General features: G+C 52.1%; 1 protein-coding gene and 1 long non-coding RNA gene across 3 annotated transcripts in view; one reads left to right on the forward strand and one right to left on the reverse strand.

The window, feature by feature from the left end:
- LOC140604368 (uncharacterized) overlaps positions 1-1,818 on the reverse strand; it is a 13,347-nt gene extending 11,529 nt beyond the window's left edge. The window contains exon 1 of the long non-coding RNA XR_012007288.1: positions 1,702-1,818. This is a non-coding gene — a long non-coding RNA (uncharacterized lncRNA). The remainder of the gene's footprint in view (positions 1-1,701) is intronic.
- Positions 760-20,255, forward strand: PHLDB3 (pleckstrin homology like domain family B member 3). Of its 2 annotated transcripts, XM_072775692.1 has the most exons (15): positions 762-1,144; positions 1,761-1,943; positions 2,187-2,324; positions 4,036-4,164; positions 4,311-4,472; positions 5,297-5,407; positions 5,563-5,646; positions 6,023-6,133; positions 12,861-12,960; positions 13,099-13,189; positions 13,271-13,358; positions 13,692-13,748; positions 17,928-18,147; positions 18,776-18,861; positions 19,849-20,255. In XM_072775692.1, exons 1-15 carry the CDS (start codon positions 893-895, stop codon positions 19,981-19,983), a joined length of 1,947 nt encoding a protein of 648 aa, XP_072631793.1. In that variant the 5' UTR covers positions 762-892; the 3' UTR covers positions 19,984-20,255. The 2 variants fall into 2 exon arrangements, with proteins under 2 accessions (XP_072631794.1, XP_072631793.1); XM_072775693.1 differs by lacking the exon at positions 18,776-18,861 and having other exon boundaries at positions 760-1,144.
- The last annotated feature ends 618 nt before the right edge of the window (positions 20,256-20,873 follow it).

The following is a 20,873-nucleotide window of genomic DNA, read 5'->3' on the forward strand; positions in this document are numbered from 1 at the left end:
TCCGAGGGTGGGGCTGGTGGGGCTGGTGGGGCCGGGATGGCCGGATGCCGCGGCCGCGGGCGGGGCAAACTGGTCGCTCCCTCCTCCCTCGGGAGCAGTTGGACCTGTTGTCCCCCCCTCCACTTCCGGGCTGCTGGGGAGGGGGACAGAGCAGCTTCTCTCTCCTGCCTCTTCCCCAGCCACCTGTCCCGTAGACAGAACAGGCTGCGCCCCGAGCGCAGAGGGAAACACGCCGAATCCTGAGCAGGTGAGGGGGCCGGGGCTGCGGGGAAGGAGGGGGCTGGAGACGGCCTTCTGGGCTCCCTCGGGGAGAAGGGAGGCTGGAGTTTGGGAATCTAGCCCCCGGGAGGAGCAGAGGACGCAGACTCTTGGTTAGTTCGGGGAGAGAAAGTAGGAGCCCAGACTCCTGGATCTCTGAGTGCGACGGCGTGGGCGCTGATCCCCCCGCAGTGGAGTCGGGGCCAAGTCTACCAGGCTCGGGAAAGGAGGGTGCGGGATCCCGGACGCCGGAGTCCGGGAGGGAGGAGATGCGATCGCTCTGGAGTGCTCCAAGGGATTCGCTGGGGGTTGCTGGGAGGGTACAGGGCTGGACACCTGGGTGGGAGGGGAAAGGCCAGTAGGGGGCGTGCTAAGACCCCGACTCAAATTCCGATCCGGCCTTCGGGGGTGTGGCGCCCTGGGAACCACCGAACCCCGCCCCTAGAAACTCCAGGCCACGCCCCCGGGGCGCTCAGTTGCAGCCTTTGATCTCTTAGGCCCCGCCTCCTAGAGCTCTTTCCCAGCGCTGGCGGATCGGGAGTTGCTCGGGCCTCGTGGGCCGCACCCCCACGCTGCCAGGCCACGCCCCCGGAAACTCGGGGGCCCGCCCACTCCGCCGGAGCGCCCAGCGGCCATGGGGACGCCGAGCGGCCCGGAGGAGGGGGGCCAGCCGCCTCCGGTCTCGGAGGGCGACGCGGAGGCCCGGCCCCAAGGGGCTGCACAGCCTCACGTGCACCCCGAGGACCCCCACGAGCCGGAGGCGCCCGCGGCCCCGGAGGAGCCCCAGCCAGTGAAGGAGCTTCCGAGCGGCCGAGGAGCTGAGCAGCAGGCTGAGGAAGAGGAAGAAGTGGGAGAAGGCAGCAGCACGGAGAGCAGCCGCGACGCGGTGAGGGAGCTGGAGGGCGAAGGAGGGGTCACGGGCCCAGAGGGAAAGGCAGGGGCCAGCCGTGACAGACACAGAGGGACAGGTATAGAGAGCCGGGAGAGACACCTGGACACAGGGAGACCGAGAGACAAGGACCCAAGAGAGACAGAGACACAGAGAGATGGGGATAGGGACACAGACAGGGACCCAGAAACAAAGGACAGAGATGCTCGAAGGGAAATACTCTGAAAGGGAGAGACCTGGAGACTCGGAGACAGATACGGAGTCGGAGAGACAAAACCCAGAGAAACGGGGGGAAGACTCAGAGCGACCTGGGGAGACAGGGAGAGAGACCCAGGTCCACCGGGACGCGATGTCAAGAGAATGGGACCTGGGTAGCGAAAACGGGATCTTCCTGGAGTCGGCTGCGTACCCCGTCCCGAACTGCAGGCCCCTGGGTCTCCTCTCGGCCGGGTGGGGGGCTCCCGCGCCTGCACCCTCCCCCACTCGAGTAAACGGGCGTGGCGGCCGACTGGGGCTGACCAGACCCCCAGCCCCGGAGTGCTGGGGGAACCGACCTGCCTCGCGACGGCAGAGACCGGGCCTCTCCTCTTGACCACGCCCCCTCCACCCTCAGGGGGAGGCTCCGCCCCCGGCACGGACCCCGGCCACGCCCCCCGCATCCTCCCCGCCCGGGGAGGGGGTGCGGGGGGCCGCACGGCGGCTTCGAGAGCAGCAGCTCGAGGCGCTGACCCGCGTGGCCCTGATGGAGCAGCGAGTGAAGGAGCTGCAGCGCCAGAGGAAGGAGCTGAGGATCGAGGTGAGCCTGCGGACCTCGTGGGCAGTCTGGCCCCGGCTCAAGGGGAGCCCTCAAGGCCGAGCTCCCGACCCCGCCCTGCCTCCCGCGGAATCCGACCCTTAGGCCTCCAGCCCTATCCTCCCTCGGAATCCGGGAGCTCAGACCCCCAGGCACACCCCACGTGGACCCAGGAGTCTGAGTCCCCAGCCTCCTCCTTCCTCGGACCCAGGCCTCTGGGCCTCAGCGCCTACATCCTCCCCACAGATGGAGGTGGAAGTGGCCCTTCTGCGGGGCGAGCTGGCTGGGGAGCGGGTGGCTGCCCGGCGCGAGGAGGAGCAGCTCCGGGAGCTGCTGGGACAGCAGGTGGACACGGAGCAGGGCAGCCACGAGCAGCGGGAACAGGTCAGTGTGTCCTGCCGGATCTTCACCATCAGTGTCCTTCCTTGTCCGACGGATATTCCTGGTGGTGCCCTTGGGACTTGAGCCCCATTCCCCAAAGGGATACTGGGGCTGGGGGTGGGGGGTGGGTAGATGCTCCTTGTTTTCCTCCTCCCTCCCGGACCATGATTCTGAGGCCTGACACATTGGGGTCTCTTCCTTTGCCCCCTCTCTGTGCTCTTTGAATGTCATATTGTGAAAAATGTCAAACCCACAGAGTAGTCAGGTGGGTGGCCATGTGGTATGCTCGCCAGCTTCAGCGGTAATTGATCTTCCATTCTTGTTTCATGTCCCTCCATTTGCTTCCCCATCCCCAGTTTTGTTTTGTTTTAAGATTTTATTTATTTATCTATTTATTTGACAGAGCCATGAGTGGGAGAGGGAGAAGCAGGCTCCCCATTGAGCAGGGAGCCCCACGCTGGGCTCTATCCCAGGACCCCGAGATCCTGACCTGAGCTGAGGGCAGACACTCAGCCAACGGAGACACCCAGGCGCCCCCTGCCCCCCAACCCCAGTTTTAAAAGCCAATCTGAGACCTGGTATTGTCTGTAAATTCTTTGAGAATCAATTCATTCATAAGGTGTGATAATGATATGGTGATAGTGTTTTTAAAAACAGGCGCACAGCTCTGGACACCTCCCTCTTTCCAGCCCCAAACCTGCTGTCAGATAACATGCCCAGTTCTTTCAGCTCCCTGACTCTCTCTCTAGTCCTGTTGCCCCAGGATAAGGGCTCCTCAGCCTGGTTGGCCAAACCAGACAGGAGCTCACCGTCCCTGCCTTTCCACTGTCACCTCCTCCCTCTGTGCTCCTCGTGGCTACCGCCCCACCACATCTTCCTCTCTGACCAGGCTTTACCCCTGAAACTTCCTATGCTTTTCAACTACTATGCATCTGTGCTGCACTGTGCCCTCAGCCTCAAGTGCCCTTCCAGCTCCTTCTCTCTCCCCAGGTCTAATTGTTCCCTGATTTTTGAGGCTTATCTTAAAATCCTCACCTCCAGGAAGCCTTGGATCATCCCGGTACACATTGCTCCTCACTTTTGGTTTCCGTAGTCTCTGTTTTCTTTTCTTTTCTTTAAGATTTTTATGTATGTATGTGTGTATGTATTTATTTATTTGAGACACACAGAGAGAGGCAGAGACATAGGCAGAGGGAAAAGCAGGCTCTCTCTGGGGAGCCCAGTGCAGGATTCGATCCCAGGATCCCAGGGTCATGACCTGAGCCAACGGCAGATGCTCAACCACTGAGTCACCCAGGTGCCCCAGTCAGTGTTTCACTGTCCTGATTGTCCCAGCCTGTACAAGAGTGAACTAGATGGGGGCGCCTGGAAGGCTCAGTGGTTGAGTGTCTGCCTTTGGCTCAGGTCATGATCCCAGGGTCCTGGGATTGAACCCTGCATTGGGATCCCTGCTCGGTGGGATATCCCTGTCCCTCTTCCCCCTGCACTTGTAGTCTCTCACTCCCTCCCTCTCTCAAATAAGTAAAATCTTAAAAAAATAAAAATAAAATCTTAAAAAGAAAAAAAGAGTGAACCAGACAGACAGACAGGGAGTCCCTGTACTCTTGGAGCGCTCACCCAGGCTGGGTCTCACGATCCGGGTAGCCTGGCCCATGCCGGCCTCTGTTCTCTTCCTGTGTCCAGACTGAGGCTGGGAACCTGGGTGTCCTTTCAGGAGCAGAGGCAGCTGATCCAGGAGCGGGATCGTGTGGAGGGTCTTCGGCAGAGACTCCAGGAGGCCCAGGGGCAGCTTGACTCACAGCCGGAGGACCAGCGTGAGCGGCTTCTGCAGGGAGTGCAGGAGGTGAGGGCCCTCCGCATCCTCTCAGGGACCTGGTAACCAGGCCCCTCTTCCCTCCTTGACCAGGACTCCTGGTCCTGGCCCACCTACCTGCCCTGGGTCCCGGGGGGCGGTCCAGACCTCTCCAGGTCCTGCAATCCCACCCACAGATGAGGGAACAGCTGGATGCGGCCCAGCGTGCATATGAGGACCTGGAGTTCCAGCAGTTGGAGCAGGAGAGCCGGCGGGAGGAGGAGGACCAGGACAGCCCTGGGGCCCGGGCAGGAGACCCCAAGGTCCGGGAGCTCCAGGCCAGTGTGGCACAGCACAGGGTGAGTCAGGCTGGGCCACCCCTTCCTCCCTCGCCTCTGCCCTCTGACTCCTCCATTCCAGGTCTGGCCCTTGCCCTGCCCTCATTTCCCACCTGCGTCACGGTCTTCAGAAGAGTTTATGACAGTCATGGACATTTATGGAGCGTTTACAATGTGCTGGGCATGGTCCTAAATGTTTCATGAGTCTTTACTCATCGAGTCCTTACGAGAATCAGAGGGGGCCAATCTGACTCTCCCCCCCCAGACTTTATGAATAAAGAAACTGAAGGTCAAGATGCTCAAGTAACCTTTCCCAGGGCCACTCAGTTTGTAGAGGATAGAGCTGGGATCTGAACCCCTCGATTGGGACGAGTGGCTCCTTTTCCCACCCCCATTTCTGGACTTTCTCTTTGTCACTCTTTTTTTTTTTTGTCACTCTCTCTTCTCCCTCTGTCTGTCTTGTCTGTGCCTTGTCTCCTCTCTTACCTCTTCTTCTGGGGGGCGGTCTTGGTCCTTTGTTTTTGTCTCTATTCTGATTGGACTCTCTGTCCTCCACAACTCTCTCTGGGTCTTCTCTGCCTCTCTCCATCTCTGTCTGAGCATCAGATCCTCCATCCCCTCCAACTCACCCCAGGTTTCTCCTGGATCCCCAAAAGGGAAGAAAGGTGCCAGGAGAACATAACTCTGAGCCCCCAACCCCCACTCCTGCCTGGGCACCCAGGTCCCCGGGTCTCTGTTATGGGGTCCAGCATACCCCAGGCTCTCGAGGAGGACTTGGCTCTAGGGGAGCCAACTGGAAACCCGGGGGCTGCTGAGTAACCAGGGCCCCGGGCTGTGCCCTGCAGCGCCGGATCCAGGTCTTAGAGGAGCAGCTCAAGTCTCTGGGGGAGCAGATGGCAGCTGAGAGCAGGGGGCTGAGCCAGAAGAAGGAGGAGGCCCTTCAGGCCCTGACACAGGTACGTGCTCCAAGGAGACCTGTCCAACTGTCCCTCTGGGGCCTCTCATCACCACTCAGCACCCCAGGATGTCTCCTGGCATCAGAGAAGGCGGCTGGGATGGCCCATTCCGATGCTGCAAGGTGCCAGCCAGTGATAACTTGCTCCTCTATTAGGAGCGGAACCGACTGCTCGAGCTTAATTGCCTTCAGAGAACCCCGGGCAGGAACTTTTCTGAGTCCAGCCAGGCCCTCACTAAGGTATGGGGATTTCCTGTGCCTCTCAGCCCCTCCTCCTCAGACCCAGGAGACCATCCCCCAAACTCTTCTTCCTCCCTCAGGAGTCCGGGCCCCCAGACCCCTTCTCCCTTGGGGTTCACAATTCCCTACCCTTAAACCCTTTTATCTTTGGGTCCCAGGAATTCAGGCCCCCAGTCCCTCCTCCTCAGGGAACCTGTAGTCTCTCCCACGGTCCTTGCTTCCTAAGATCCCAGGCCAGCTCTCTTGTGACCTTGAGCCTTTGTTTTTCCATCTGAGGAGTAGGTTGACACTGGAGACAAGGGCCAGATCTTCTGGGAACTGGTGGGTCCTCTGGGATCATTCCAGCTCCCATTAACCTTCAACCCCTCTCCCAAAGCTCCTGATCACCCAGAAGACAGACCGCCAGTTGCTGGTGTACCAGGACCCCACCGCCCACACTGCCTCCACCACTTCCTCCTGCCTCTTCTCTGTTCACAGCTCCCTGCAGGTACCTTCCCCCACTGCCTCTGGTCCCCCATGTGACTTTCTCTCTGTCACTGCATCTCCAGAACTTTCCCTGTGGCTTTCTCCACCATGGGAGACTGGGGGAGAGGAAAGGATGAACGAGGGGTATTTTGATTTTTTGTTAGGCTCAGGCTTTACTTACTGATTCTCTTTCTTCTTCCTGACACCCCACCACTTCCCTGACAGAATGGGACTGGGTACATCCAGGAGTAAATTTCAAAAGCAGCCAAATAGGGCGTGTTGATAAGAAGGCACCCTCTTTCCACCCCACTGGCCCACAGCCCCATCCCCAGCAATGCTTTCTTGGGTACCCCTCCTTCTAGATCTCCTTAAAACCGGGGCTCCCCATTTATTAACGGCATACGACATTCATTGTTACTAACTCTTTCAAATGAAACCGAGTAGAGAGCATCAGAGTGCTGTGCAGGAGGCAGAGGCTGAATGCTAGGTGAAGAGTTTTGTTTTAGTTGTGTGGACGCACAACTAAGCACTTAGAAATTGGTAGTTGGTAGCTTTTTTTTTTTAAGATTTTATTTATTTGAGAGAGAGAGAGATAGCGACAGAGATAGAGAGAACACGAGCTGGGAGGAGAGGGAGAAGCAGGCTCCCCACTGAGCAGAGAGTCTGATGTGGGGCTTGATCCCAGGTCCCTGAGATCATGACCTAAGGCAAAGGCAGATGCTAACCAACTGAGCCACCTAGGGGCCCCCAAATTGGTAGCTCTTATGCAAACTTTTCTTCAAAAATGCCTGTATAAGCTACTTGTTGGCTTTGATTTTTCTAACCTAACACTCGATCGTGGAGACTGTCTTCTACTGATATATTTAGAGCTGCCTCGTCATTTTTAATGACTCTCAAGATAACACTATAAACAGGAATAACGATGACAGCTGACATTTGTTGAGTCTTGAGCGTGTGCCAGGCACTGTTTTAAGTGCCTCGCACATATTCACCCATTTGTCTTTGCAACGGTACCATCAGCTAGCTTCTTGCCTGCATCTTATAGGTAAAGAAACAGAGGCAGAGCATAGAATTGATATTATTTGGACATGGGAAGGGGTCATTTTTGGCAGCCGGGTGTGGTTCAACTTAATATGTGTATTGTGAGATCTATCAATCTACAAAATGTGAAAATATTTCATTCTTTGCTCAGAACAACCCCCCAAAGTAGGTCTCCATTATTATCTGGGTAAAGGGCTTGCAGATTTTCTGCCTGGGGAAATTAACTTTCCAGCTGGTTCCCCTGGCAGCCTGATAAAGGTGAAGCATCAGCTGCGTTCCTGGGCAACATGACTTATGGTAAATATGACCCTTAAAAGTAAATTGCCTATGTATAAATACTTGCTGGGAAGCCAGGTCCATTCCTATGGAGTTGTGACCTGGGTTATTGGCTGCCACAGACCGTGTGCCCATGGGTGTGGATCCCATGCCCACCTTGCACCTGGGTGCCACCTGGGGAGGCCGTCCCAGGCACTCTCCTGTGTGCTTTGCATGAGGTCCCTCATTTAATCTTTGCATCAACTACAGCAGGGTGGTGGGACATTGCCCACTTTACAGAGGGGGACTCAAACCTCAGAAGACAGGACTTGCCAAAGTCACAGCCCCCGGAAGTGGCCGAGCTGGGTTTGAGCCCAGTCTGCCTGCTTCCCACAACCAGTGCCTTCCAGGAGGCAAGGGTGTCTCTGGAGTCCCTCGGAATGCAGGAGGGCATCGTGGCTAGCGTTGGCTCAGGGGGACACGGCTGGGGACCGCAGGGCACACAAAGAGCCCAGGGAGTATTTACTTACCTGGCCAGGTAAACATACACAAGTGGATGAATGAGTGTGTGAATTAACAAAGGACTCCTCACTCCTTCCTCTTGGTCCCTCCAAGTCCCGTAAGTCTCAGATTTTACCCTTCTTTCCAGGATCACGTGTTGTGCCAGGGTACTGACGCTGCTTGGGTTCAAACACCTGTTCTGCTGCTTTTTAAGATTTTACTTATTTATTCACTAGAGATGCAGAGAGAGAGACAGAGACACAGGCAGAGGGAGAAGCAGGCTCCATGCAGGGAGCCCAATGAGGGACTCGATCCTGGGACCCAGGATCACGATCTGAGCTGAAGGTAGACGCTCCACCGCTGAGCCACCCAGGTTCCCCCAAGACACATCTTTTTGCCTCAGTTTACTTAGCTGACACATGTGAACAACAACAGCACCCACTGGTTGATGGCTAAAGTGCTTAGCATGGTGCCTGGCACGTAGTTGGTGTTTAGTGCTGCTGTCACTCTGATGATCATTACAATTATTAGTATTATCGTAATTATTAGCACCCTTCTTCCACCCACTCTCACCCTCATCTCTGATTTTGTGACCCTAAACCAGCCTCTTCACTATGTCTTCATCTTACTTTTTGTCTCTCAACAATCTCTTCCCCACACAACAGCCAGTGATCTCGACCCCTCCTTCAGTCCTCCCCCACCTAGAGCTGTCAGCAGCCTCCTGAGCCTCCCCACCTGAGCCTGTGGGTCCCTTGCATGATCTGGCCTCTGCCGCCTCTCACCACTGTCCCCCACATACACTCTGCTGTAGCTGCAGGAGCCCTGACCTGCCAACATTCCCTATTTGCTCCTGCCCCAGGGCCTTTGCATTTGCTGCTCCTTCTACCTGGAACACTGTTCTCCTCAGTCTTCCCCACCAACTCTCATTCTTTGGGCCTTAGGGTCAAGTGTCCAGAAGGCTATCCCTGGTCTCCCAGTTAGAAGCTGATCCTCTATTATGACACTTTATTCTCTCTGCTCACAGCAATTTCTAATGATACAGTTATTTGTATGATAGTTTATTCAGTTCCTACAACATAAGTGCCATGCAGACAAAGCTTGGGTCCCCCTCACCCCCCCCTTGTTGCCTCAGTGCCAGATATCTCAGGTCTCAGTGAGGAAGTGCTGGGAATAGTGATTGAAGCGAGGAAAGAGTGAAGAGGCACAGGGGCTCAGGACTCAGGGTCCTCCCTGCGAAGGGGAGCAAAACTTTCCCAGCTCCCTGGGCTTTTTAGAAACTTCGGTGGCTCTACAAGGTGCCAGGTATGCCGTTAGGCATGGAATGAGCACTTGATAAATACTTGCTGTTGCTATTTTGTCAAACTTTTTTTTTTTTTTATTAAAGATAACATGAGTATAGAAAATCACATGGAACACACACCCAGCTTAATTATTATATGGGAACACCCTGGAACTGCCAGCTGTATCAGGAGGCAAAACTGGCAGCCACTCCGGAAACACACCACATGCCTCCTGGAGAATGGCTGCTGGTCTGACGTTTATAGTAGTATCTTATATTTCTTTAAAGTTCAGGGGCGCATGGGTGGCTCAGTCAGTTAAGTGTCTGCCGTCTGTTTGGGTCATGATCTCTCAGGGTCCAGCGATCAAGCCCTGCATCAGGCTGGCGCCCTGCTCATCAGGGAGTCTGCGTCCCCCTCTCCCTCTGTCCTTCAACCCCTGCTCATGCTCTCTCTCAAATAAATAAGCAAAATCTTTAAGAAAAAAATATGAAGTTCAACCAGTTAAGTGTCTGTCCCTAAATACTATAGTTTACTCTTCTTTTCTTTTTCTTTCTTTTTTTTTTTTTTTTAGTGGCTATATATTTTAAGTCTTTATAGCATTCCCCTCCGTTTCTTTTTCTGTCCCTCTTGTAATTTATTTGGTGAAGACACCAGATGGCTGTTTTGTAGAGTTTCCCAGGCAGGGTCTGCTGATTGCATCATGTAAAGTTGGCTGCAGGGTGCCCGAGCAGGTGCAAGGTCAGCATTGTGCAAGTCTTGCTGGGGGCCATTTGCCTGTTTCTCTTTCTCTGGCATCGGCGCCTTATCTCCTTATCCGAGGGATCTAAAGTACTCCACTTCCAACCTGATATTCCTCCTCATTTATTCATTAAAATACTTCTGTAGAGGCTTGTCTTCCTTTACTTTTTTTTTTTTTTAATGAGAGACACAGAGAGAGGCAGAGACACAGGCAGAGGGAGAAGCAGGCTCCCTGCGGAGAGCCCAATGTGGGACTCGATCCCAGGACTCCAGGATCATGCCCTGGGCTGAAGGCAGGCGCTCAACCGCTGAGCCACCCAGGCATCCCGCCTTTCTTTACTATTTGGTTACCCGGGGGCATGGTTTTTGTAGAAAATGCAGGAAAGATGCTCATGCTTGCTGATTTCACTTTACTCACCAGTCTTCAAAATAAAGACTTGGTTCTGTTGCATCCTTCCCAAGGTAACCAATTTGATTTTTCCTTTGCTATTATTATCTCACAAATCAAATATATTTGAAGCCTTGTGACGAATGGCAGTGAGTATCCTTATTGGTACTCACTTTATGCAATGTATTATTTTTGTTATTCTTTTTTAAAATAATTTAATTTTTTAAAAAAGATTTTATTTATTTATTAGAGACACACAGGGGGAGAGAGAGAGACACAGAGAGAGACAGGCAGAGGGAGAAGCAGGCTCCACGCAGGGAGCCTTACGTGGGACTTGATCCCAGGTCTCCAGGATCACACCCTGGGCTGAAGGCAGCACTAAACCGCTGCGCCACTGGGGCTGCCCTAATTTTATTTTTAAGTAATCTCTATACCCAGTGTGGGACTTGAACTCACAATCCAAATATCAGGAGTCCTACGCTCTTCCTACTGAGCCAGCCAAGAGCCCCATTTGTATTCTTTATTATCCACTCAGAGTTGTTTTTTCTTTTTAAAATGCTTTGCGTTTTATTTCTTCATTACTCTCAATTAAGTTTATTTTCATTTTTTGGTAACTTTTTATTTTGAAATAATGTAAGACAAGAAAAATTACAGAAACAGTAGAAAGAATACCTATATACTGGGCCTTCAGGTTCTGTAATGAACATTTTACCACATTGGACATTTGCTTTGTTTTTCTTTCTCACTGTTCTCTCTCTCTCTCTCTCTCTCTCTCTCTCTCTCTCTTCCACACACACATTGTGTGCATGTGCACGGACACTTTATTATTCTTTTCTGCAGCATGATTTCCCCTTACCCTAAAATACTTCTACATTTATTACCTAAGGTCAAGGCCACTCTTACATAACCACACTGCAGTGATCAAATTCAGGAAACTAATGTTGAGATAATATTATTGAAATAACCAGATCTTATTTATATTTTGTCAGCTGTCCCCCTATTGTTTTACTAGCAAAAACAAAATGAAACAAAACCCCAGTTTTTTTTTTTTCTGGTCTGAGAGCACAGGCTACATTTGGCTGTCATGTTTATTTTTTTAGAAAGCCAACATTCCCCTCATTCAAAGTTTGGAGGGTATGGCAGGATATTTAGAGAGATGGCTCTCCCACCATTGTCTCCATCCATTGCATTCACCTCCTGGGGACAGCCCCAGGTTGCCAGTTTCTTGAGTCTTCCTGGAGATATTCTGTATTTCTATAGCCTGTCATAAATGTACTTTTGCCATCCTTTTTTTTTTTTTTAAAGATTGTATTTATTTATTCATGAGAGACACAAAGAGAGGCAGAGACACAGGCAGAGGGAGAAGCAGGCTCTATGCAGGGAGCCCGAAGTGGGACTCGATCCTGGGTCTCCAGGATCACGCCCGGGACTGAAGGCAGCGCTAAACCTCTGAGCCACCGGGGCTGCCCTTTTTGCCATCTTTTTATGCATACTAGTACATTCTTTGCACGGTTCTGCATTTGCTTTTGTCTTAGAGATTATTTCCTCTCTGGATAGAAAGAAAAGAGCATCCTCCTCCTTTTATATGTGGGAGCATTTTCTGGGGTGTGGATGGTGGCTGGTTTATTTACTTCATCTCCTTCTGATGGGGTAGCTCCTAGGCATTTGCAGGGAACAATCTGAAACTCAAGTCATTTTGCACATGTTAGGAGTGTGTCCATAGTATAGAGGCCTAGAAGTGGAATTGAGACCCAAATGTTTATGCAATTTCCATTTTAAAAATAAAAAGAGCCAGGGCACCTGGCTGGCTCAGTCAGTTAAGTGTCTGCCTTTGGCTCAGGTCATGATCTCAGGATCCTGTCAGGCTCTCTGCTCAGCGGGGAGCCTGCTACTTTCTCTGTCTTTGCCTCTCCCCTGGCTTGTGCTCTTGCACTCTCTCGCTTGCTCACTATCTCAAATTAAAAAAATAAAAAATTTAAAAATTAAAAAAATCTAAAATAAATAAAAATAAGAAGACCCAAATTGGCCTCTATAAAGGTTATTCCAATAGAACCCAACCCCCACCCCCAGCATTGTGAGAGAGCTTATGGGTTTCCCACATCCACACCAACGTGATGGGCTTTTTTTTTTTTTTTTTTTTACAGTCTTATGGGATATAATTTACATATGCTACAATTCACCCATTTAAAGTGTACAATTCAGTGGTTTTCTTTGTATATTCACAGAATGTGCAGCCATCCCCACACTCCATTTTAGAGTATGTTCATCATGCCCAGAAGAAACCCTGAATCCTCTAGCTCTCACCCCTCAATTCCCCCCCACCCCACAAGGCCTGGCAACCACTAATCTACTTCCTGTCTCTAGATCTGCCCCTTCTGCACGTTGCGCCGTGTGGTCCTGTGTGACTAGCTGCTTTCACCCAGCATCGTGTTCACAGTAGCTTTCTGATCTGAGCCAAGGAGCTACTGCTTTTCCTTGGCAGTCCTCCGACCTACAGTTGAGACTGAGCCTCTTTTCCTGTATGCATGGGTCTTGTGTGTTTCCAGGGCTCCATTGGCCTCCAGAGGACTGGAAGCCTGCCCCGGAAGAGGGGAGAGAGAGCCAGCCAGAGGGGATCCCCCCGACCTCTGTCCCTCCATTGTACTGGTGAGGGTCCCCCCCATTCCCACGTACCTCCTCCCTTCCTGCAGCAAGGATGGAGGAGCCTGGATGTCTGGGAGTAGAGGTGGAAGGGCTCAAACAGGGAGAATCCTGGCCCCCTACCCCCCCGCCCTTCTCTCCCAGTACCCCTGGGGGCCTCGGCCCTCCCACCAGCATCAGGAGACTCTGGGAGACACCCGCTCTATCAGCTGCTGAACTGTGGCCCTGGGAACAGGTGAGACATCAGGGAGAAGGTGGGGAGATGGGAAGAGGCTAGGGCACTGTAACTTGCTCCGTCTCTGTTCTGTCCTCCCAGCTGTGGGTCCCTCCACCCAGACATCGCCCGAATGGAGCAGCTCCTACAGCAGGCTGTGGCAGAGAGGGAGCGACTGCTCAAGGCCCGGGTGAGACCCCACCCCTCCTCTTTAGCGTCAGGAGATCCTATTCCAGCCCCCTCCTCCCTCAGACCCAGGAGTCTAGGTCCCCAGTACCCTCCTCCCTCAGACCCAGGAGTCTAGGCCTCTAGCCCCCTCCTCCCTCAGACCCAGGAGTCTAGGTCCCCAGTACCCTCCTCCCTCAGACACAGGAGTCTAGGCCTCTAGCCCCCTCCTCCCTCAGACCCAGGAGGGAGTCTAGGTCTCCAGTCCCTCGTCCCTCAGACCCAGGAGTCCAGTACTTTTTTCCCTTGCTTCTTATTGGTTAGCATCCTCATTGACTCCTTCATCCTCAACCCACAGGAAGGACTGAGAAGAAGCAAAGAAGGTTCCTCAGGCCCTGCTGTACCTGCCCTCATGGTCAGTAGCCCCCTGCCCTCAGCCCCACCTCCCTGCTCTGTTTCTGCCCTGGCCTCGGCTTTTTCTTCTCTCAGCTTCTCCTCTCTTCCAAAAGAAAAGTGTCCGGGGCTTGGCAAGGGGAGGGGAACTAAGAAGGCCTGGTTTCTGTTCCTATCATGGTTATCTATGTCCATGGCATGTCCTCGGGTTACATGCTTTACTTCTGTGCCTCAGTTTCCTCTTCTATAAGTGGGTGACAATGTCAGTACTTACTGTAGAATGAGGGCAACTATATGCTGGGGCTTTTCAAAAACACTTAGAACATTTAAAAATTTGTTTCATTCTTTAAAAAATCTGTCTTATCCAAATAGTCATATGTAGAATAGATTAATAAGTTCCTGTGTACTCACCAGGAAGCTCCAGTGATTATCAGTCTTTTTTTCTTTCTTTAAAGATTTTTATTTATTTTTAGTAATCTCTATACACACCATATGTGGGCTTGAACTCATGACCCCAAGATCAGGAGTCATACACTCTATCAACTGAGTCAGCTAAGCTCCCTGGTGGTTATCAGTCTTGAATCTTGTTTTATTTGCCAGCTTTGTTTTATTGATCCCTCACCTACTCTCCACCCTGCAATGGAATATTTTAAAGCAAATTCCAGATATTGTATCATTTTGTCCATACCCCACTGTGTATCTCCAAATTTAAAACAAACAGTTAAAAAGAGTTTTCTTTTTAACATAACAAAAATGCCACTGTCATACTTTATGGGATGATTAATAATTCTCTAACATCATCATATGTGATCCATATTCTCATCTCCTGACTTGCCTCAGAAATGTCTTCTTATGGTTGGTTATTTGAATCTGGATCCAAACAAAGTAGATACAATGCACTTAAAATGTCTCCAAAGTGTCTGAGATTAAGAATCCTCCCTCTTTACTTTAAAAAAAAAAAAAAAAATGCTGTTTCTTTGTGGAAAAAAATTGAGTCATTCATCCTGCAGAATTTTACACATTCTGGATTTAGCTGACAGCTCCTTACTAAAATTATATTTTTACCCATGCTAATAGCAGGAATACATTTTTATCATAATAAATGTTATTGAATTTGGGGAAGTGAGGGTCTCTCCATGGTATCTCTGGAGGCGCAAGTATTTCCTCTTGTTGAGAAGCCTTCAAATCTTTTTTTTTTTTTTTCAAGATGTTATCTATTTATTTGAGACAGAGCGTGAGAAGAGAGCTGAGGGGGGTGAGCCACAGAGGGAGAGGGAGAAGCAGGCTCCCCACTGAGCAGGGAGCTGAACCAGGGCCCAATACTAGGACCCCCAGATCATGACCCCGCAGAAGGCAGACACTTAACCGACTGAGCCACTGAGGTGCCCCCTTTGAATTTTTTTTTTTTTTAAGATTTTATTTATTTATTCATGAGAGACAGAGAGAAAGAGGCAGAGACACAGGCCGAGGGAGAAGCAGGCTCCATGCAGGGAGCCCCATGCTGAACCGATCCCATGCCGCCCTGGGCTGAAGGTGGTGCTCAACCACTGAGCCCCCCATCCCCACCCCCCACCCCCCGCCGTGGCCCTCAAATCTTTTTTACTTTTCTGCATACACTGATCAAACCATATTTTGTGAATTTATTTTTCCCATAAGTGAGCACATTATTCCCCATCTGCTTTTTGTTTTCTTAACCATTTGTCCTTTCCTTATTTTTTTAAAAATAAACTTCCTTTATATTTATTGAGTGCCTACTGCGTGGTAGGCTGGGGGTCACAGCAGTGACCCAAATGACAATCCCTGCCCTGGAGGAAACTAGCATTTAGAAAGAAAAAGCAGCTTCAATAAGTGAAATAAGTAGCATGTCAGGTGCTGATAAGAGCCAGAGAGAGTCAAATAAAGCAGGCGTGGCAGTGGAGCCTTCTGGGCTGTCAGGGATAAACTGTAGCTCATTAAAAATGAAGCATTCCTGCTTTGGAGCATCATCATTTATTAAACAGCCCCCTGCTTTGTGCATTGTCTTACCTCACCCTCACCCCGGTTCCCCTCTGGCTGTCTTGTGTGCATGCGCAAGTGTGTCTCTCGCATCTCACCTCGAAACATTGTCACGGGATTGGAGAGCCTGACCTCGCGCTCGTCCTGGAATCGGCTCTAAGGGGAAGGCACTGGTGATAGCCCTTGAATTTCAGCATGGGAAACTGAGGCCCCAAGAGGGGCAGGCATGGGTGCACTGTGGGGGTGACACAGTGGACAGCGGTGGAGTTGAGAGTCCCGAGCCCAGGGGCAGCCCCGGTGGCGCAGTGGTTTAGCACTGCCTTCAGCCCAGGGCCTGATCCTGGAGACCTGGGGTCGAGTCCCACCTCGGGCTCCCTGCGTGGAGCCTGCTTCTCCCTCTGCCTGTGTCTCTGCCTCTCTCTCTCTCTCTGTCTCTCATGAATAAAGAAATAAAATGTTAAAAAAAAAAAAAAGTCCCCAGCCCAACAGCTCTCCTGGATTGGGGTCCCCGTCAGCCACATCCTTGCTGGTGACCTTCATGAGTAACGTCCTCTCTAGAAGCCTCAGTTGCCTCATCTGGCAAATGGGGACAATAGAAGGGTTTTTTTGGTTTTGTTTCTTTTTTGAGAGGAAACAAAGCGATCAGTGTGATCGCTTGGCACAGTGCTCAACACGAGTATGACCTTTCGTACACATTGGTGAACATTAGTGTAACTGGATTGGCAGCCAGACCCATAGAAGGTTCCAGGCCCCAGTAGCTGCATTTTTAACTGCCACCTGCTCCTTCCCCTCCTGTGCATCCCGCTCCCACCTCTGTATCTCCCCTCTGTCTGCCTTCCTCTATCCAGGGAGTCTCATCTCTATTTCTCATCCCTTCTTGCTCTGCCGTCACCTGTCTTCTCAGCTCATTTTCTCAGCCCTCAATACCCAAGGTGTGGTCCTTGGACCAACAGCATTGGCACCTGGGGAGCTTGTTGCATGCACAGAACCTCACTCCCACCCCTAACCGAACACAAGGCTGTATTCTAACAAAATCTGTAGGGGGTCAGCCTGCCTGCTCAAGTCTGAGGCACACTGCCCTGAACCTCAGTGTGACTGTGGGGATCATTACCATTCTTTGCAGAGATCCTTTGGGAAGAACAAGTGTGATCAGGCTGGGCCTCGTACACACTAGACACTTTCATTGCCCTGATTCTCCCCTTCCTGGCCGCCTGAGATAGCCACTCTGCCTGGCGAGTCCTGGTTCCATCAGCTCCAGCTGTGTGACTTGGGCCTAGTGACTTAACCTCTCTGAGTCTTGGTTTCCACACATCTGTAAAAATGAGGTAATGGTGTACTTACCTCCCTACCCCCCCCAAATAAAATTCCCTTACCTCCCAAGAAAGTCTGAAGGTGGCAGAGGGATTATACCCATAAAGTTCTTAGCACAGGTAGTAATCGCTGATTGCATCACAATAACAACAGTAGTGGAAACTGCTCTCATGTATGGATCACTTATTTGGTCCGTATTTCGCAGTATATGAGGGTCCCACTGAGCTCCCTCGCTTCTGTGGAATACCTCTTGTGTTTTAGAGTGAGCTCTGGGGGTGAGACCTGGGTTTGTGTTTCAGCTCTACCACCTAGAAGCTCTGTGTGACCTCGGTTGGATCATTTTACCTTTTTGCATCTCAGTTTGCTTGGGGCTCCTAGTAGCCCTGTCCCAAGGGCAGTCATGGGAAGTCAAGTTGTTGCTGCAAGGAAGCCCCCCCCCGGGGAAGGGTGTCCTAGTTACTGAGTGCAGCTGCCAGAATCATTCTCATGATGAGCATTGTTGAAACGGTTGGTTAGGGACTCCTGGGTGGCTCAGCGGTTGAGTGAGCATCTGCCTTCTGCTCAGGGTGTGATCCCAGGGTCCTGGGATCGAGTCCTGCATTGGGCTCCCCCCGGGAGAGCCTGCTTCTCTCTCTGCCTATGTCTCTGCCCCTGTCTCTGTGTCTCTACTGAATAAATAAAACTTTGAAAAAAGGAAGAAAGAAAGAAAGAAAGAAAGAAAGAAAGAAAGAAAGAAAGAAAGAAAGAAAGAAAGAAAGAAAGAAAGAAAAGAGCTGCTTAAAGGGCCTTGCAGGTGAGCTGATCGGGTGAGCAGGATGGCCAGGACCGCTGGCTGCAGGACACCCCCTCCCTGACCCTCTGATGTCAGCTGCGCCCCCTTCTCTTCCCTCCCCAGGCCCCGCCCTCGCCCCCACCCCGCCCCCCAGGCCCTCGAGTCTTGGATCTCCGCCAGCACCTAGAACGTTGGGGCCACAGTCCCGAAAGCTGCCCGCATGTGAGGGTGTCGGGAGGCTGCTGCCGTGGATCCCTGGTGAAGATGGGCGGCCGCATTAAGACCTGGAAGAAGCGGTGGTTCTGCTTCGACCGCCAGGCCCGGCGTCTGGCCTACTATGCTGGTAAGCCCAGGCCAGCCCCCTGGGACCTTGGGGCCCAGAGACCCTGGAAGTGGCCATTCCTGAGGCCTTCCGCAACAGACACCCAAGAGCCCTGGCCTCCTGCCCCCTTCTCTCTTAGCCGCCAGGAGTCTGGATCCCCAGCCCTGTTAGCCACCCAGAATCCAACCCCCCCGCCCAGCCCTCCTCAGTAATGTGGGTACAGTTCTATACAATTCTGTCTCCCCAGACCCTATTTTCCTAGGACACAGGGAGGAATCCAAACCCACATTGTCAGGCCCTCCCCCCACCCTCAACACCCAGGAAGGAGTCCAGGCCCCTCCTCACCATTCCTTTCCAGGCGAGTCAGTGATTCTGAGGCTCTCCAGAGTCTCTCTTCTTCTCCAGGACCAAGGCACTCAGAGACCTAGGATTGCAGCCCCCCAGACCCCATTTCCAATCTTATCCAGTCTCCCTTCTGATCTCAACATTCACTCACCTCCCAACCAGGGTATCTTAGGGACCTCAAACTCTGCCACCATTCCGTCACCCCAATGTAAGTTTCAGGAATTGGCTCTAGTTACCCCTGCTCCAAAGCGTACACACACACCTCTCACTGGCTTTTCTCTCCCTCACCTCCTCCCTCCATCAGACAAGGAAGAGACCAAGCTCAAAGGAGTCATCTATTTCCAGGCCATTGAGGAAGTCTATTACGACCACTTACGCTGTGCCTTCAAGGTGAAGCCCCCATGTGGTGCCCTTTGCCCTCCTGGTCAGAGCCCCTGCTGGCAGGCTTTAGCTTGCCCCTGGGTACACCACACCATCAGGGTCCTCTATCCAACACAGGAGCGCACCAGGTCATTTCCCTGCAGCAACCAAAAATTAAGAGCTCAGTCTCTGGCTCCCAGCCACTATTACTTTTCTTGGAGCCAAAGATCTAAAGCAAAAATTTGAAAAGCTCTGATGCCAAACTGGGAATAAATGGATGAGGACGAAGACAGCCTCTTAGCATCTAGGGGAGGCGATGGTTTCTCAGCCTCTGCCTATAGTTGCCAAATGGGAATGGACCGCACCTTGTCATTTCATATTTTCTTGCCCTAGGGGACTCAGATATTCGAAATTTGTAGAAGTGCAGTGCCAGAAATCTAAATGTTGGCGACTGGTGTGGTATTTAGAAAACTCTGGGAAGCAACCGACTATGGCCTTTTAGAGCTTAGGCTGGAATCCCAGCTGTGAGACGTCTGGAAAGTGACTTCCCTTAGCCAGCCTTCATTTTCTCACCTGCAAAATGGACACGGCGTAATCCATTTCTTCAGACTTGAGAAGGTTAACAGCAGGTAGTGGATAGGTGTGAAGTATTTACTCAGTTCAGGATTGGCAACTAGTTACTTAATAAATGGGGTGTAGATATTAGCTTTTTCCAGTTACAAGCTAGAAAAACCTAGATTTTGAGGGGGGATGTGAATGCGTATATTTCTAATACAGAAGGTAGGCTAGAAAGGGGACACGAGTCTTCCTTCTAAATCCCTCCTGCTCCCCAAATCCTAAGCTCCAGAAATATTAATTCGCTTAATCTTCATAACCCAGTGAGGTAGGTAGCATCATTTAGGAAGACAGATGGGGAAACTGATTCAGAGAGTCTAAGTGACTTGTCCAATGCCACACAGCACGGAAGGAGCGAGGCTGGGGTTCCCTTAACCATCTTCACTCTGCTGCTTGCCGCAGAGCCCCAACCCTCGCCTGACGTTCTGCGTGAAAACCTACGAGCGCCTGTTCTACATGGTGGCGCCCAGCCCCGAGGCCATGCGCATCTGGATGGACGTCGTGGTGACCGCGGCCGATGAGAACCACGCCCCTTGAGGCCCCACCCTCGGGGACGTCCCGCGAGGCCCCGCCCCCGCGCCCCGCCCGCGGTCGGGAGGCCTGGGCCCGCCCCTTTGGAACTCGGGGAATCCCGCAGGTGCTGCGGCTCGGCGGGCCTGAGCCGCAGTGTCTTGGGCTGCAGGTGCCTTCCCGCTACGGGAAGCCAGCCCTTGGGGCCCTGCCCCGGGAAGGAGGAGGATTGCAGGGGCGGGAAGGAACTATTTATTGGTGCTCCTGTGATACCGAATTAAACACGGAGGGAAACAGTGGTTGCCGCAGTGTATTTCCAGCTCAGGCGTCCAGGGCCCCTTGGCCCCTAGGCGGGACATCTGAGTTATAGGTACCTCTGGGAGCCAAGCGTCCCACAGCCGGTTCTCCACTCTATAGGAATGGTGGCCTTCAACATTAGGGTCAAGGCTGGGAGAGGGAGGTGGGGAGGCGTGAGTCCTTAATCTTTGGCAATTTTGTGTTATTAGTTTGTGGGGTCCCCTGCTTCCACCCTTTCTGACTTGACTGGCCTATTGGCAACTTCAAAGAACTTCTAGGCTCCTGTCCTCCGGACCTTGTCACATAATTATTCCCTCAGCCCTGCCCTTAACCAGCTAGCAACTCAGGTTTTCTTTGGGGTGTCCCTTCTTTCAGGAAGCCATTCTTGGGGCCCCCTAGATGGGTCAAATACCCCATTTTGAGCTCCCCTGTCTCATCCCTGAACACTCTAGGTCATCACTGGTGATGGATCTGTGTCCCGTATCGACCCGGAATCCCATGAGGTCATAGCCAGTGGCGTCCTGGTTACTGCCCTGTCCTCAGCACCATAGGGCACATTTCATTCCATAGAAGTGGAAAAAATGCTTCCCTTTCATCTTTTGGTCTTTGTACATACTGTT

This window comes from Canis lupus, chromosome 1 (assembly GCF_048164855.1).
Source record: "Canis lupus baileyi chromosome 1, mCanLup2.hap1, whole genome shotgun sequence".
Taxonomy (NCBI): Eukaryota; Metazoa; Chordata; class Mammalia; order Carnivora; family Canidae; genus Canis; species Canis lupus.

What these genes read in the sequence shown, in the direction of transcription:
- PHLDB3 (XM_072775692.1), top strand. Translation starts at nt 893, where the DNA reads ATGGGGACGCCGAGCGGCCCGGAGGAGGGGGGCCAGCCGCCTCCGGTC. An exon ending in CGGAGAGCAGCCGCGACGCG is followed by an intron (nt 1,145 to 1,760) that starts GTGAGGGAGCTG and finishes CTCCACCCTCAG; the next exon opens with GGGGAGGCTCCGCCCCCGGC. An exon ending in TCTGTCCCTCCATTGTACTG is followed by an intron (nt 12,961 to 13,098) that starts GTGAGGGTCCCC and finishes CTTCTCTCCCAG; the next exon opens with TACCCCTGGGGGCCTCGGCC.